The 17,893-nt window shown below is 35.3% G+C and overlaps 2 protein-coding genes and 1 long non-coding RNA gene across 5 annotated transcripts; all 3 read right to left on the reverse strand.

Moving 5' to 3' along the window:
• Positions 1–6,648: 6,648 nt before the first annotated feature.
• On the reverse strand, positions 6,649–8,068 carry LOC112533806. Its single transcript, XR_003078161.2, has 2 exons — positions 7,495–8,068; positions 6,649–7,402 (listed from the first exon to the last, which is right to left on the reverse strand). It is a non-coding gene; the product is annotated as an uncharacterized LOC112533806 (long non-coding RNA).
• A 981-nt stretch (positions 8,069–9,049) lies between these two features.
• LOC8260724 (GEM-like protein 4) lies at positions 9,050–11,149 on the reverse strand. Its single transcript, XM_002513079.4, has 4 exons — positions 10,052–11,149; positions 9,845–9,925; positions 9,466–9,740; positions 9,050–9,370 (listed from the first exon to the last, which is right to left on the reverse strand). Exons 1-4 carry the CDS (start codon positions 10,155–10,157, stop codon positions 9,185–9,187), a joined length of 648 nt encoding a protein of 215 aa, XP_002513125.1. The 5' UTR covers positions 10,158–11,149; the 3' UTR covers positions 9,050–9,184.
• Positions 11,150–11,286: 137 nt separating this feature from the next.
• On the reverse strand, positions 11,287–17,042 carry LOC8260725 (transcription factor SRM1). 3 transcript variants are annotated; one of them, XM_015715442.3, is made up of 3 exons: positions 16,893–17,042; positions 14,224–15,007; positions 11,287–12,180 (listed from the first exon to the last, which is right to left on the reverse strand). In XM_015715442.3, exons 2-3 carry the CDS (start codon positions 14,604–14,606, stop codon positions 11,676–11,678), a joined length of 888 nt encoding a protein of 295 aa, XP_015570928.1. In that variant the 5' UTR covers positions 14,607–15,007; positions 16,893–17,042; the 3' UTR covers positions 11,287–11,675. The 3 variants fall into 3 exon arrangements, with proteins under 3 accessions (XP_015570928.1, XP_015570927.1, XP_048235274.1); XM_015715441.3 differs by lacking the exon at positions 16,893–17,042 and adding an exon at positions 16,076–16,455; XM_048379317.1 differs by lacking the exon at positions 16,893–17,042 and having other exon boundaries at positions 14,224–15,902.
• Positions 17,043–17,893: the final 851 nt, after the last annotated feature.

The raw sequence follows: 17,893 nt of genomic DNA on the forward strand, positions 1-17,893 counted from the left end.
AAATGACTCAAAGAAATCTCTTCAATGAATCTTTTATCTTTATTTATGAAATAAAGGGGACAACTTTGTAAAAGAGCAATGGGTCAAGTGTTGCACAATTGGTCAATATATATATATATTTATTTATTTATAGTTACTTACTGCTCATGTGATCATATGGAGAAACAAGCTTTTTTGGTATTTCTCTTTTATCATTCTTTTGGTTTTGGGGTTCTTTATGCTGATGCAGCGAATGGGAAACTGGCCAATAGACCATGCATATGCATGGTTATGAAAAATGTCTCGTCTCAGCAATGAACCATGGATTTGGACCATTGAGGCAGTTAGCTTCATCAGAAAGAAATGCCAATTGGTGTAAAATGTATTCAGAGAGAGAGTGGCCATGTCAGCTTCGTCTTCCAAATGGCAATCAAGAATAACTGGGCAGCTGAAATTTAATGTGCCAAGCTTTGAGGGATAGTGAAAATGGTGGCAGGCTAATTAGTTGACAATTTTAGTAGTTCTGAGTCCGGCATTATCACAGACCTCACAATCCATGAGAAATTGCAAATTGGATCTTTAGTTACTAAAGATCGTAAATGAAAAGGGCAGTTTGAATATTTAGTTAAGACTCTGTTATTCATTTTAGTTTTATCTTCTAAACTGCATTAACATCGACCCTCATTATTGGACAATGCCTAATTTATTCATTAACCTTAGTGACAAGTGTTCAGATTATTAAAATAATAAAATGTAAAACTTTGGCGTTGGCTATTTATGGAGTTGTCTTAGGAAAGTAAAAGATCTTAAGTTGTTTGGCAAACTTCAGATAGACCTTGGAAGTTGGAACATATTTATTTATATATAATGAGAGGATGCCAAGTTTAGTTGCTTTAAGAAAAGATGCAATCTGCTTTCCTGAGATTCTCTCGGACACAGTTGGCCCTTGCACACCAAGACTTACATCAGTCACTCGGTTTAGCTGAAAATTAAAAATAGTTGAAATAGGTCATTGCATTTAGGGCTCTGTACCAATCCAGTCGAGCTGAACTTTGACGAGCTTGATTTCATTTTGATTTAATTTTATAAACTCAAGCTCCAGCTTGATTTAAACTTTTATATTCAAGTCCAAATTCGGTTCATTTTAAAATTATAAAGTTTACAAGTAGTTCAAGTTCGATTTATAAATAGATTATTTATTATGCTAAATTAGTTAAGTTCGAATTCGGCTCGTTAAATAGTTATGTAATAAAAAAAGCTCAAATTCGACTTCGAGCTATTTAAATATTTTTAAATATTTATATATATATATTATATGGATATAAAATTTTAAATTTAAAAACAAAATTAATCGAAATCGAGCTCAAATTATTAAATGAGCCTCAAGCTTATAAGCCAAATCGCAAGCTTATTTGTAAGCTTTCTAAACGAATTAGTTTGATCTTGTGAGTAGGCTTGCAAGCCAATAAAATGAGCAGACTCACGAGCTAACAAATTAAACTTTAGTCAAATTTACGTTTAGTTTAAATTTAAACTTGACTCGATTAACTTAAAAAACTCGAATAAGCTATTTATGAAGAGGAGCTTTTGAGGTTTATTCATTTAGAGCCCCAATTGCAATGCGGAGTGGTCAATTTCTTGAAGATTTAATAGAAAAGTATTAATTGGTTTGCATAGCTTACGTAACACATGAAATTCAAGAATCCATTGATTCATCGGAGGAATAAAGGAAACACATAAAACATTTTGATGAATGGGTCAAGAACTTAAAAGTAAAAGAAAACTGCGGGACAAACTTTTCAATCATGGAAATGATAGAATAAACTTCTCCGTGTGGTATTGATGCTTTTGAGCTGCCATTTTAACTTTCTAGTACCAAGAAATAAAACACTAGCAATATACATATATTTACATATGAATCCTTCATGACAAAGTTTTGTGCATACTTAAAAGCGTGTGCCCCTCCTGATAAAACACAAGGGAAGAAATAGTCCAAGTCGCTTATTAAGCCACTGTTGTAGATTAATCATCTATGTTCTGAGAGATTATTTGCTAAGATATTTGAAAGTTGTGAATAATGAAACTCTAATAATTGATTAATTTCCGTCACCTTTCTCTATTCATTCAACCTGAATATATACAGAAGTTTGTTACAAGGATAATTTCTAACTACTTACGTAACAAGCAACCTTATCAAAAATACAATTAGAATAATATCTAACTACTACAACTTATACATACTTATCTCTACACTAACAAATTAACTAAATATAGTTAACACTCCCCCTCAAGTTGGCAAGTAACAATCTGTCATGCCCAATTTGTTAATGGCATCAGAAAACTCCTTCTTCGATACAGCTTTTGTAAGAACGTCAGCTAACTGATCCTTAGACTTCACGAATAGAAATGAAAGTACTTTGTCGTCCAGCTTCTCCTTTATGAAATGTATGTCCACTTCGATATGTTTCGTACGATCATGCTGTATAGGATTCTGAGAAATCTCTATTGCTGCCTTATTATCACAGAATAATTTTACTGGTTTTTCAAACACCATACCCGATTCATTCAATACACGCAAAATCCATAACAACTCACTCACACCATGAGCCATTCCTCTAAATTCTGCCTCAGCACTCGATCTTGCAACTACCTTCTGTTTCTTGTTTTTCCATGTCACCAAATTCCCACCAACAAAGGTAAAATAGCCTGAAGTCGACCTCCTGGTTGTAATATCACCTGTCCAATCAGCGTCTGTATACCCTTCAACCTTCAAATTATCGCTTTTTGAGAAAAACAGTCCCTTCCCAGGAGATCCCTTCAAGTACTTTAAGACTCCAAATGCAGCATTCATATGTTTATTACTAGGATTATGCATAAATCTACTAAGAACACTAGTTGCATAGGAAATGTCAGGTCACCTACTGACCTTTGTTACTTCCCAATATCCACAGCAATTTGATTAGGTAAAATCTCTAACCTATGGTTCATCTCAATGGGAGTATCGCAGGGTTTACATCCCAACATACCCGTATCTTCAAGCAGATCAAGCACATACTTACGCTGCGACAAAGAGATGCCATCACTCGACCTTATCACTTCAATGCCCAAAAAATACCTCAGCTCTCCCAAGTCTTTTAATTCGAACTCGAAAGCCAAGTTTTCCTTCAGATTCTCTATCTCTGCATTGTCATTACCAGTTACAACCATGTCATCCACATAAACTATTAGTGCCATAACCGTTACTCTATTTCTTCTCACAAACAAAGTGTGATCACATTCACTTTGTTTGTACCCAAATTTCTTCATAGCAACAGTTAACTTACCAAACCAAGCTCTCGGCAATTGTTTTAACCCATACAAGGACTTCCTCAACCTACATATTTGTCTACATTTGATCCTAGTAACTTAATACCAGGTGGTACATCCATATATACTTCTTCCTCCAAATCATCATGTAAAAAAGCATTTTTTTACATCAAATTGTCTTAATGCCCATCCTTTAGTTGCTGCAATAGAAATCAGTATTCGAATCGTACCAAGTTTCGCCACAGGTGCAAACATTTCCTATTAGTCAATTCCATACTTCTGAGTAAATCCTTTCGCCACCAGTCTCACTTTTCGCCTGTCTAGACTCCCATCTACCTTAAGCTTCACTGCATAGATCCATTTACAGGCAATCGTATTCTTCCCCTCTAGTAATTTCACAAACTCCCATGTTGCATTCTTCTCTAGGGCTTTCACCTCTTCCTCTATCGCCTCTTTCCATTTCAAGTCTTGCATTGCCTCCTGCACACTATTAGGAATCGCAATCTCGGATAATTCACTAGTGCTAAGTGCATAATAATCTGATAAATGGTTATGTGAAACATAATTACAAATAGAATACTTGACATTAGACTTAAGATTCGATTCATATTGTTTTCGAGCAATACCCTTATTTGATCTTTGTGGATATCTTGAAATAGAATCATTTAAGTTAATGTCTCCATCCCGAAAAGAAGAGGAAGTATCAAGATTTTCAGAAACAGTAGGAAGAGAACTAACCTGAGGTTCAGTTTCTTCTGGAAATGGTGTTAAAATAGGCGACCTCAAATGCTCATGTTTCTGTTCGACTCCTCTAGGTGTCACCACAATTTCCTGATTACTTCTCCTATTTGTATCCACAATCATTTGTCTCTCCACTTCTTCACTGTCAGCCCTATCACAACTATCAAGTTTTACAAATTCTGAAACATCTGAAACACTTCTCTCACTCACACTGTCCCCCTGGTGAATAGAATTCTGCGAGTAAAAGAAATCAGACTCTCTAAACGTAACATCCAAACTGATAATACATTTTTTTCCGATTAGGTTCATAACATCTGTAACCCTTTTGAGAATCAGAATACCCTACAAACACACACTTAACAGCTCGAGGTTCTAATTTATTCTGAAGTGGTTTTAGGACATGAGTAAAAACAGTGCAACCGAATATATAGGGTTCCAGATTTGATTCATGAGGAATTCTAAAGAATGTATGTAGCTTGGCCTGGGGAGTTTGAAAATTTAAGACACTCGACGGGGTTCGATTTATCAAATACACTATCGATTTTACTACTTCTCCTCAAAACAACCTAAGCATGTTTGCTCCAAATAAAGATGCCCTAACTACTTCTAAAATTTGCCTATTCTTACGTTCCGCTAATCCATTTTGCTGAGGGGTATAAGTACATGAGGTATTATGTCGAATACCATTCTTAGTTAAAAAATTACTTAAATGACTATACATAAATTCCTTTGCATTATCAGTTTGCTAGACTAAAACCGATGTACGATATTGATTTCTAATAAAATTCCAAAAATCACAAAAAGCTTTACTTACCTCACTTTTGTTCCGAAGTAAGGTTATCCAAGTCATACGAGTACATTCGTCTATAAAAGTTACGAAATATCTAGCACCTGATAATGAAGGAATTTTTGCAGGACCCCAAACATCAGAATGTATAACAGCAAATGGTTCAGTACTTTTATTAAAACTAGGCAAATAAGTAGCACGGTGGCTCTTAGCAAGTTCACACACATCACAATTAAATACGGAATCATCCAAATTAACAAACAAGTCAGGTTTTAATTTTTTCAAATAACTAAATGACAAATGTCCAAGGCGTCGATGCCATAGCCAAATTCTTTCCATTGCATTACTTGAGCTTTCAGTCGTGTAAACCTCACTTACTTTCTTCCCTCCTGTCTCGGTCAAGTCTAGATAATAAAGTTTGCCTCGTTTAACACCATAACCAAGAGTCTCCCGAGTCAAGGTATCCTGAAAAACACAATATGAAGGCTAGAAAGTTACAGTACAGTTAAGAGACGAGGTTATTTGTCCAACCCAGAGTAAGTTACAAGACAGTGTAGGAACAATCAATACAGATTTTAAATTCAAATTTTTTGAAAGAATAATGGATCCTTCTCCACTAACAATACATTCGAATCCATTTGTTGTTGACATGGTAGAATGAAAGGATGGAATGAAAGAATGAATTCGATCAGAATTGCATACCATATGATCAGATGCACCTGTGTCTATTATCCAGGTATTCGATCTTAATAGAGTAGAGGGAGTATTCTTACCAACACTTCCTGCTAGTGCAATAGCAGTAGGATTTTCACAATCTCTGGATTCTCCTCCATTTGTATGAGTTGTAACCGTCTTTGCAACAGCCTTCTTCCCGGGTTTCTTCGTAAACTCCCACCAATCTGGATACCCAATGATCTCATAACAATGCTGTTTAGTATGACCAGTCTCTCCACAATGTTCACACAACAAGTTACTATTTTTTCCAGCTCCATTTTTCCTGTTTTTTCCATAATTTTGTCGAACCTGAAATACAGTAGGCTCCATAGTTGCATTTGTTCCTCCCATTGTCTTACGTTGTTGATCTTCTCTTCGAACATAAGCATATGTTTGTTGCAAATCAAGTTTAGGGTCTTTGCGCAGAATCTCACCTTGGACTTGATCAAAGTCTGAATCAAGCCCACTGATGAAGATATGCACGCGTAGCCTTGCCATGGCAAAATGCAACGCTACTACTCCATCCATTGTGCCTTCATGTGACTAAGTATGATGATCTATCTCTTGGAAGATTTCCATCAACTCAGAGTAATACGTAGGCAATGGTTTTCCCTCTTGTTTGATTGCGAAAGACTTCTGATTCAATTCGAATAACCTCGTTTCATCAGTTCCATCGTAAAATATTTTTGCTGTTGCCTCCCAAACATCTTTGGTAGTAGGAAGTCTGATGAAACGTTGCATCAGTGAAGGTATCATCGAATCAATCAGCCAGCTCTTTACCTTTTGATTCTCAGTTATCCAGGTAGAGTATCTCGCATTTGTAGTTGCAGGCTTCGCTTCCGATCCGGTTAAATACTCAGTCTTATTTCGTGCTCCAATACGCATCTCCATGAGCTATGACCATAGAGAATAATTCGATTCGTCCAGTATAACACTGGTAGGGAATGATACATTATCTTGTTGAATGATAATTTGATTCGAAGACGGATTCGTGATTTGAGTATGAGGTGAATCTTCTGTACTCATAATTTAGTTTAGGGATTCAGTTTTGATTTGAAAAATTTGTTTTCAGTATGGTGAGCGGCTGCTCTGATACCATGTGAATAATGAAACCCTAATAATTGATTAATTTCTGTCACCTTTCTCTATTCATTCAACCTGAATATATATAGAAGTTTGTTACAAGGATAACTTCTAACTACTTACGTAACAAGCAACCTTATCAAAAATACAATTAGAATAACATCTAACTACTACAGCTTATACATACTTATCTCTACACTAACAAATTAACTAAATATAGTTAACAAAAGTTTTCTGATAATTCAAGAACCCTAAAAGCCAGAAATCAAACCCATCAACCGTAACTACTTCCATGTACTTTTGGGATGGATTCTTCATATTCTCACTCTTGTTAACCCTTTTAACCTTTGCAAGTGAGATCAGACCCTTGTAATGAACTCTGACTGATAGTTCATTTGGAGAAGAGAATTTTACTGATCTCTCCCTGCAAAAGCCAACCCTGTAACTGGAGACAAACAAGAGACCTGCAGTGGTTGACAGGTAGCATTGAGAAATATTCAACAATTTCTCATCTTCTTCTACTCCGAACAACTGCTTGATTATTTTCTCCACACCACCACCAACTTAAAGAATTTTAGCACCCAAGCTAAACTTCCCTTTTACGGTTTGACTGATATTTGGCCCTAGACTCACTGCAATTTCAAAAAAAAGTTAGAACTTAGCTTGTTTTCAGTTCTGATTCTTTCCACGTTTCTAATGAATGGTAGTTATCATGCTCTCTATCTCCTTGTGCAAAATTGTCAGCTTTCTCTCGTAATTTGTTCACTCTTTTAAAAACTGAATTTACTTTGTCTGCAACATGAAAAACAAGCCACTCTCATTATTAGTCAAACTGAGTATAAAAGAACTAAAATAGAGTGACAGAGACAGAGAAAAGTCATTACTTTTCTTCGATGTAGAAGAACAATTTGAAGAAGATGAAAGATGGTATTGGATAGCAGGGTCAGGTGAAAATATTTCTGAGCTGATTGGAGTTCCCATAACCTGATTCTAATGAGTGTTCTTTATTTTCAATGAGCGGCAAGATTCAGGAACCATGCTGTAGCTACTGTCAGGAAGATTCTTCAGGTTGGAGACAAAGGAAGAGAAGGCTGCCGTTGCTTGATGATCAATCCTTTCAATTCTGTAAATGTATTTAAAGGGAAAAAATTTGGCAGGTAAAACGTTAACTGTTTTTTTTTTCTTTTGATTTAAAAAATGTTAGAATTTATTATTGCAGGAGTCATATAAGGCTCATCAACAACAAAAAAGGCACGGAAGCATACTCATCATTGACAATGACAGTTAAAGATAAGAAAGATGAAGAGATGGCAAGTTTTGGCTGCTAAGAAAACATAGCTCCTTTTGAATAATCTTACAAAGTATTAGTAAGAGAAAAGAATAGGATGCAAATAGGAAAAAGCAGATAAAATATCCAAAATACATGGAACAAGATACATTAAATCATGCAATCTTCACCAGCAAAGGTTTATGACTCTGTGGCTGACGCTTTTGAGTTGGCAATTTTAGCTTTCTGAGTTCAAAACGCACTCCACCATAAGAAAATATATATAAATGGCTCTAACAAATCTCTTCAATGAATCTTTATCTTTCTTTATGAATTAAAGAGGATACCTTTGTAAAAGAGCAACGAGATCAAGTGTTGCACAATTGGTCAAAGGAAATATAGTTACTTTTATAGAAGATATATGCACCAACTGCTCAAGTCATCATTTGGGGTAAAACAATCTTTTTGGTAGTTTTCCTTTTTATCATTCTTTTGATTTTGGGGTTCATAATGCTGATGTGGGAATGGATGGGCAGCAGACCATGCATGTGCATGTGCATATGCATGGTTGTATTAGATGTCTCATCTCAGCAATGAACCGTACACTGAGTTAGCAATTACTTCATCAGAAAGAAATGCCAATGGGTGCTAAATGTATTAAGAAAGAGAAAGGCCATGTCAGTTTCATCTTCAGTAGAACTTTTGGAAAAAGTAAAAAATCAAGTTGTTTGGCTAACTATGCATGTCTTCTGGATCTTTTTCTTGTACTCAGATGGGTTGAACTTGATCAGCATAGTCCTATACTGTTAATTGGATTTACAGAATGGGAGTAAGCCTGTTATAAACTAGTGAAAAAGACTTTGCTCTTGAAAAGCTTCAGCGACTACTGGAGGTTTGCAAATCACCTACCAGTACCACCTCTAGCAGTAGAGGGGATACTTGCATTTTGTTATTAATCATGTTTGAATGGTTATTACTTGTCATAGTTTACTTCTCCTGCGGAACAACTGCATGTGTTTCTCTTGAAGAGCACAATGGATAACAAGCATGCAACCTTTTCTTGTTTAAGATTTACTTCATATTTTGATGATGGCAATAACAAGAATGTTCTTATAATATATCTAGATATATATTAACATAAGCTGGTGATGCTAAAATTATCCCACTAGATATAATGGCTCAAGAACAGATGATATAATATACATTGACAACCAGAATTTGATACAATGTAATATTGCCAAGTTTTTCCTTTCTACATGTACACTTTCTTACAAAAGCAGGGGTTTTTCAAGTCACTAGTAAGTGAACTACATATCATCTGAGCTTTGGGAGATTGCTTGTTCAAGATATTTGAAAGCCTTTTGATAATTCAGGAAACCCATAAACCAGAAATCAAAATTATCTACAGTAACTATTTCCATAAACTTCTGTGATGGCTTCTTCATATTCTCACTCTGCCTCACAGTCATTATCTTGCCAAGTGGAATCAAGACCTGTATAGAATGACTGTATTTAGAATAAAAATGCCGAAAAGAGAAAGAAAAAGAGATGATCTCTAGAAGAGAGTATTTAATGGTTTGGAAGTTACCTTGTAATGAAAACTAACTGATTTCCCATTTCGTGGAGAAAATTTGAGAGATCTCTCACTGAAAAAGGCAGCTTTGACAGTAGAGATAAATAGGAGTCCTGCAATTGGACCTGCTGTGGTGGACAGATAGCATTGGGAAGCATTGAGAAACTTCTCATCTTCAGTAACTGTAAATAACTGCCTGAAAGTTCTTTCCAACCCACCCACTTGAAGAATCTTGGCTCCCAACCTCAGCTTTCCTTTCACAGTTTCAGTGATCTTTGGCCCCAGTCTCACTGCACAGTTTCAAAATGAGCAAAGCAAGTTGGAACTCCACTCGCACTTGAAAAAGGAGTTGGTAAAGGAAAAGAAAAAATTCAAAGAACGATGACTCTCTTACCATGCTCTCGGATGCAGCTTGCAAAAATATCTGCTTTTTTTCCTAGCTTGTTAATCTTTTTAAGCACTGAACCTGCTATGCCTGAAATGTTGCAAACATATATCACCCATCAGTTTTAAACATGTGGACTGGACATACATATATATTTGTGGAGATAAAGAGAAAGATAATTAGTTTGTTTGAATGCAGAAGAACCATTAGCAGGACCTGAATTATAGTATGGAGTATCAGTTTCAGGCAAGTATCCTACTGCTGACCTCCTAACTGAGTTGATTGGGATGCCAATTACTTGATCCTGAAATGGGCTTTTCATTTCTTAATGAATGGCGAGGATGAACTGCTATGAAAGGAACTGCGGTCGCTATGATGATAGGCCTTGTATTGCGCATTTTAATGGGAGATAAATACTTATATAGTTGATGAATCTTAGCTTTTCATTGCATGTATCGATTAAGTGTAAAGGTAAAGGCACAGAACATATAATTGATATTTTCTTAAAAAAAAAAAAAAAAAAAAAAAGATAATGGAAGGATGGCAAGTCTGGTTGCTTTAGGAAAAGAACAAATCTGCTTTTCGGAGATTCTTGTGTCAAACGCAAGTTGTCTCTTGCTGTTCAAGACTCCAATAATGATCAGGGAAAGGTACGTTGAATTGAATTGAAATTAAAAATGCAGTTGAAGTAGGTCATTTTATAGGATGCAATTCCAAACTGGACAATTTCTTGAAACTTCAATGGAAAATGACCAACTGATTTACTTAGGACTACGTAAACATGAAATTCAATACTACTTTTTGATGCATTGGAGCTGAGAACAAAAAAAAAAAAAAGAGAAAAGGAAAACATATGATACGATATTATTTGATGAATGGGTCCAAGAAGATTAAAGAGACAACTTTTCAATCATGGAAATGAAATCATATCAAACATAGAATAAGCTTTTTCCTTCAATCCCGCACTGACTCTCTGCAGCAGTGTGGCATTGATGCTTTTGAACTGTCATAATTAACTTTCTGATGCCATTCCCTTTTATCATTATATTTTATATAAATATATAAATAGATACCAAGACAAGAGAAGGACGGGGATTTATTTCATGCAATGGCAAGTAACGAACTCTGAATTCCAAAGCACTTTTCCAACATAAGAATCTTGATTTTCCGACCCATTTGAGAGGAGTGACTGCCTCTAAGTTGGTCAATACACACTAAATCATAGCTTTTCAAGTAACAGACGACATACAAAGATTAGACATAAAATCAACCAGAAACAATCTTTATCAAAATTCTCTAATCATTATATCCTTCTGGTGTAAACAGCAGCGAAGCAACCATAATTACCTTGAGGAGTCTTAGCACAGTCCAAATAACAATGAATTTGTGCCTGCAAGATTCGCTAGGCAAATATTTGATGGCAATCAATTTCGTAGAGGAGCTCAGCAAAGTAGATGAAGGCTAAGCACAATATGTGCCAACATATGCTACTCAAAATAGTGAAAAAGTATAAATGGGTTTTTTACAACTTTGGCCATAAAAAGAAGTTAAATACCACTGACTGACTGACTACTGAGACTAAGCGCTGTAATGTAAAACCAAAAAGGTACTAAATTTGCTGACCTACCCATAAATGCTGCTTGCCTATACAAATGCATGTACTATCCCTCCCTATTGCCTTATTTCATATTTTCTACCGTAATAAACAAATGACTCCAGACGGCTTTTGCTTGCAAATAAGCATTCTTATTCAGGGTAAAATGGAGAGGCCACTCACCCAACAGAAACACAAGCAAATTAGTCTTTTGTCTTTGTACACTTTGCACCTAAATGATGCATCTCATCTATGCGCGGTTGTGGGTGGCATTGGATATGCCATAGGACCCATGTTCATAGGTGCACCAGGAACAACTGTTCCTGGTACTGGAGCTCTGATGCCATAAGCCATGTGTGCAGGGGCAGGAAGATTCACAGGGGTACCAACTGCTGAAACAAGGGGGCCTCCAATCGGTTGCCCTATTGTTGGAGAACCATAAACACCAACACCTGGGGATCCAGCAGGGTGTTGAGGGGGATGTTTCGTTGCCTTGCCAGCAGAACCTCCACCAGCAGAACCATTTGTTTGGCCAGTTATCGGTCCTTGTGGTGCTGAAATATCTCCATTGCCAACACTGGTGATATCATGGATGCTGGACCGCCTTCTATCTTTGTTCATTGAGTTCAAACGAATAAAATATTTTTGTGCATGGCTTGCCACTTGCGTAGGTGTTCTTGTCACTACAAAGTTTCTGGAAATACTTCGCCAATCACCTTTTCCATACTTGTCCAAACCAAGAAGAAATAACCTACAATCAAATGATGTTGGAAATAGTGTCAATTAAATACCAGTATGCCACCTTACAGGATCATTAAACCAATAGCCATTGGAAAAGAATACCTAATGATCAACATGAGAAAACCTTTGGAAAAGACATCCAAGTCCAAAAATCTATATCACCAATAAAAAGCTCACAACACTGCAGTTTAATAGACAATAAAATATGTGCCAGTGCTACGATTTTTAGAGGTCAATCATTTAAAGCACTTGAAATCATTTCACACTTGGAGTACCGTGTTGTTAAAATGCACATCAATCATCCATAAATAAATGCAGTTGCAAGTGCAAAATGCCAGGGTAAAGTGGAGTTCATCTTACAAATAGCCACAATCCAGTAACAGGATCAAACCACCAAAATAGCAGAGAAGATATTCTGGAAGGTGATCCAAATCAAATAAAGATAACCGGAATGTGACAAATACAAATAACTACACCTACACTTTTCATGAGAATTAACAACCACAAGCAATGAACTTTAGGAAAATGCCTGTATTATGGAATTCTATGACTCCACATTTAAAAATACCATAACTTAACTAATTCTACCGCGTACAAGAGCCATAAGAAGTTTTAGAATAGAAGTATGACTCGTTTGACTATGCTCCCATATAATAATGGTCCAAGTACATGTCCAACTTCAGAGGAGGTGTACCATAGAATTCAAACAAACAAAAGAAACCTAGTTAAGAATCTAGCCCAAAAAGAAAAGGTTTATTTAAACGTAGAACAAAAAGTTAATCATCGCTGCAAATGGAAAAGATACAAAGAACACAAAATAACATCTAGTTGAATAGCTAGCAATGAGCAAAAACATGATCAAATTTGGCACACTGGATGACTTGATACATTAGATATCTTGAGTACAATAACAACCTAAACAACTAACCTCATGATCTTTGTTCATCATCTTACAGCTATACCACATCTCACAGTTTTAACAATAAATATACCTAATGTTAACTTATGGCCGGGGAGTTACTAGTCAAGTCATTTCAGTATAGAACACTCATTTGTTAGATTCCAAATCTGGCAGCCTTGACTGTTGCACAACTAAACATCCATTGGAGATGGAAAAAATAACCCACACCAATATATAATTAGACAGTGAGCAATTCGTCCACGAGAAAGTTACAAGAGCTAAAAGCAAGCATCACCTTTAGGGTCTTATTGAAAACAGTAAGCCTTCGAGGTTGTTTTAAGATTAATTAGATGGCTTGAGTTGTGGCAAATATAAGGAAGGGATTTATGTTTGTGTTCCTCTGGTATCGCTTGCGTTAAACCATTGAACAAAGAATTCATTTTTAACTATAAAGAGCATTCTTGGAAGACATTCTTAAGTTGCTCAGAAACAATAGAAATAAAAATCCTAAACAAAACCAAAAACAAAAAAGTATTCAAAGACACACAATAGCATGGGAAGGTAATGTTTCTTAATTTTTGTTAGGGCAAAGTTATAATGCCAATCTTCTGTCAATAAAAATTAAAGTTATAAGCCCTACAAAGATGAGAAAAAGATTAGGACCCCTACTTTTCTTAATTTATGAATGTGTAATACGTTAACCACAAAGCACATGGAATAGTTTCTTTTTCAAAAGAAGGGAAAGAACATGTAATTAGAAATCTCCCATGTTGAAATCACTGCTTTTATTTGCATATATCCTAGCTTCTATAAATTTCCTAAGAACCTGTGGGCTTAATCATTATTTACTTGGAACTTTGGGCACATTTGCAACAAACATATAGCAGTGATATGTCTAGGAAGCCCAAAGAAAGTTAAACATTCATAATGCTTAGCTTGCTTCAAGGGAAAGTGCGTTGTAGTATAAAACTACAACAGTTGAATAAGGCTTAAGATTTTAAAAACCAGGATCCCACAAAATAAGAAAAGCTAGCCTCAAGGGTATGCAAGTGCAGAAAAACCATAAGAAACACTAATCAACAAAGTAATACAACCATAATCACAAAAAAGAAAATCCCTTGAGGAAGAGATGAATCACCATAATAAATTTACCTGTGCTCATCCTCCGTCCAAGCAATCCCTTTACGGCGTTCTTGATCTGACCTTGAGGCTTTATTACCATGAGCAGGCTCGTTGTTATGATGCCCCAGGTGGCTACCCTTTTTACTAGTACCTTCATCACCAGCATGGCCCGTTGAACCCTCTGAAGAAGAATAGTTAGGCAAAGGCACACAGCCAGCTTCAATCTGATTCACATCTTCAACCAGAAGTTCATAGTGAAATTTAATCTCTTCTGAAGTTTTTCCAGGCACATCAGCAGCAATCTTCTCCCATCGATCTAGATCATCCTCAGGATATGTTGCAAGGGCATCCTCAAATGCCTTATCTTGCTCTCTAGTCCACACAGAACTACAGTCCGCTTCATCCACAGTCATCTAGACTTGTTTAAATTCCCTATCCAGAATAGGCTCAGAAGACGAAGAAAGAAATCCACCGAGGTGCTGCAGACTCTACACAAACCTATAAGCTTATCTCCAAAACCAGGAATTTTTTTTAAAACAGTTCTTAATATTTGGATCTGAGCTATTTCTATTATTGGTATCACCACAAGGCAACAACTGGAGTGATGGTAGACTAAATTTATGGAAAAGCAGGATGTGTCAGGCTATGGAGGTCAGGAAGAAGAAAACAAACAGAAGGACCCCAGAAAAGGCCAGGAGAGCTGAACCAGAGATCACCTCCAATAAAAATCATAAAAACCCCAACAGAGTATGTGAAGAATTCAATGGCGATTTGCTCCAAAATTCAAAAAATTGGACTCTTGTGAATTGCTGACCTATTGTTGAATGAAAAAGCAACAAAGTTCAGTTAGAGCATGAGAAATATCTGAAACCCATTAAACCAAAGATGCAATAAATGGTAGTTTGTAGAGAATTAAAAAAATAAATATACAAAAATTAATGCGACGGTGAATTGATGAAAAGTGAATGGTAATTAGGGTTTTGGATAGTGAGATATGAAAGAGACAACAAAGAAAGAAAACAAAGAAGAAAACCCCAGAAACCAACAATGAATAACAGGCGTACTTACAATACAAATTCGTAATTCAAACAAAAACCCAGTAACTTGTGTGTCCTACTTGATAAGAACAGTTTTAACAGCATAGGCCCACAAAAATTCATCACATCAATAACTCTCTGTATTTTACGCTCAAAATTTACAGAGCAAGCTCCAGTCTCTTTTCTTTTTTTCTTTTTTTTTTTTTTGTATTCTTCTGCTAATGTAACTAGACACCGTCATTTGAATAAATCACATACACGCTGCACAATTGGTATCTAAAAAGGAAAAAAGAAAATCACTTTTAGACTGATAGAACTCTTGAAGTAGCAGAGAGCTAATGCACCTCACTTGGGAATCAAAAATGGGTAGAAAATCATATCAAAATAACCAAAAAAAAAAAGAAAAAAGAAAAATTAACCCAAAAAAGATAGCTTCAAAATTTTGCCCTATTTAAAAACCTAAGTCTACACTCACTCTTCGAGATCCTAATCATTTTTTTTTTTTGGTCAATAGATAAGAAAGTAATCGCCCATTTATGCAATTCCTGGGAATAGAAAAACCATTGATTGAAAATATTGAACCAGTAATCCAAGTTTCTTCGACTCCAGATTATTAGAAAAGAAGAAAAAGTTATAAACCTCAGATTCCTTCCTTTTTCACTGTCCAATTACAGTAACTGTGCAAAACGCCATAAAAGAACCATTACCTGATAACTCAAGTAGTAGCACTATCAAGATTTTGACACTTTAACCAACACTCAAAAACTTTACTTTCACAACTAGTAATACAAGTGAGACAAAACACACAAATTGGGAGCTGGAAAAAATTAAAAGAAAAACCTAACCTTGACACTGCAAACCGTATTACCCCCTTCATCTCTGTTTGTGTGACGGTAAAACTTAAGACTTTAATTTTGATCAAAAACTTTAAACACAATCATAAAATAATGACATTGAATTTTATATTTCTATTTTTATATCAAAGCCCAGATGTTAAGCAAAAGGAACACAAGCAATAAAATAGAAATTAAAGTCCCTAATAAGAACAAAAATCGGGAGAATCCAGAAACCAGATAAACCCAAAATAAAAAAAAGAAAAAGAAACCACAATAAAAAAAAATGATTTTAAAAAAGGGCTAAAAAGGAATGAGATTTACAAGGGCAACCATAGAAATTATGAATGATGTTGATGGGTTATCAAAGAAAAAAATCAAGAAAGGAGGGAGGAGGTGGTGGTGGTCATGAGCAGGATGGGTCAATTGGTCCCATCTTCAACAACAACTACTACTTGCTTACACATATAAGGACAGCTGGGATTGAAAAAGCCTCTCTCCAAGTTGCCACACTACAGAATCTGCAATACCCATTAATATCTGACAATAGATATAGATAATAACCCTCTCTAGACACCGTTCCTTGACAAGGAGGGGCAAAGTAAAATTTTCTTCTTTTCTTTTAAGAGAAAAAAGAAATAACAGAAAAGAGTTTTCTTTTCTTTTCTTTCTATCCAAACAGACAAAAGAACAATATTTAATTGCCAGCATATAAGATAACCACGGGCAGTTGCAGGGAAAAAGTATCTTATTATAAATATGTGTGCATGCATCTATTAGTATTATGAGAAATAAATTTAAAATACACACAGAGCAGTCGGTGAATTACCTCCTCTTCATCGCCAAGGGAGTAATAAAAATTTGAGAGTGAAAAGTTTGTATGTTTTTCTGTGTTTTCTCTTTGTCAGTTTCTTCTACTTAAGACTGATACATAAGGGAGACAAGGGAGTGTAAGTATATATATGGTTGATTGGGAGGTAATCTTTGATCTTATTTATTTCCTGATATTTTATACCTTTTCGGTACCATTTTGCCAGGCCAGTTTTTAGGCCTCTTTTGGAAGTTTTGTACTTGTTACCAAAATTATTGGATAAGATCACATGCAATTGGATATTAAATATTTACTTTTATAAAGTAAACTGAAAAACAGAAAGATCTTATTTTGTATTTGTTAAAATTAAAAAGAAAAAGAAAAAGAAAAAGAAGAGGGTGTGTTTATTACAATTACAATTTCTGATCATATTAACTGGAGAACAGAATATGTTATTTGTTCTGAAGGTATTAGTAATTGGAGTGATTGATTAAAAGAAAAAAGAAGAAAATGTATTGGATTATGTATTAACAAATTCTAAAATTGATAATAATAATATTACCCAATTAGATTATGTAATGAATGGGTGGGATTTCTTATAACAGTGTCAGTAAAAAAGAAGAAGAAGTATTTGATTCCTGAAAACCTGGGAAAGGAGAGGAAAGATAATATGGATAATTATAACTCCACATTTTTGCCTACTACGGCTGAAATACGGGCACGGGCCGTCGGGTCACTTTTTGCTGTCATGACCTTTAATTTCAAGTTTGAAACTCATAAAGTAATTTTGACACGAATCTCACAGCATTTCTTTCGTGTCTTTTTGTTTGTTATAGTAAAAATTCTAAAAAGAAAAACTCATATTGTTGTTTACCATAATCATTGGATTTGTGTTGAGTTTTAATTATAATTATAATTATTAGGACTCTTTATTTCCAATCAATGATTATTTTGTTGAACTTCTTTGTCTAGTTTTGTAATAATCAAATTGTAGTAATAATTGACATAAAATTGCTGCT

Source organism: Ricinus communis, chromosome 9 (genome assembly GCF_019578655.1).
Source record: "Ricinus communis isolate WT05 ecotype wild-type chromosome 9, ASM1957865v1, whole genome shotgun sequence".
Classification (NCBI taxonomy): domain Eukaryota; kingdom Viridiplantae; phylum Streptophyta; class Magnoliopsida; order Malpighiales; family Euphorbiaceae; genus Ricinus; species Ricinus communis.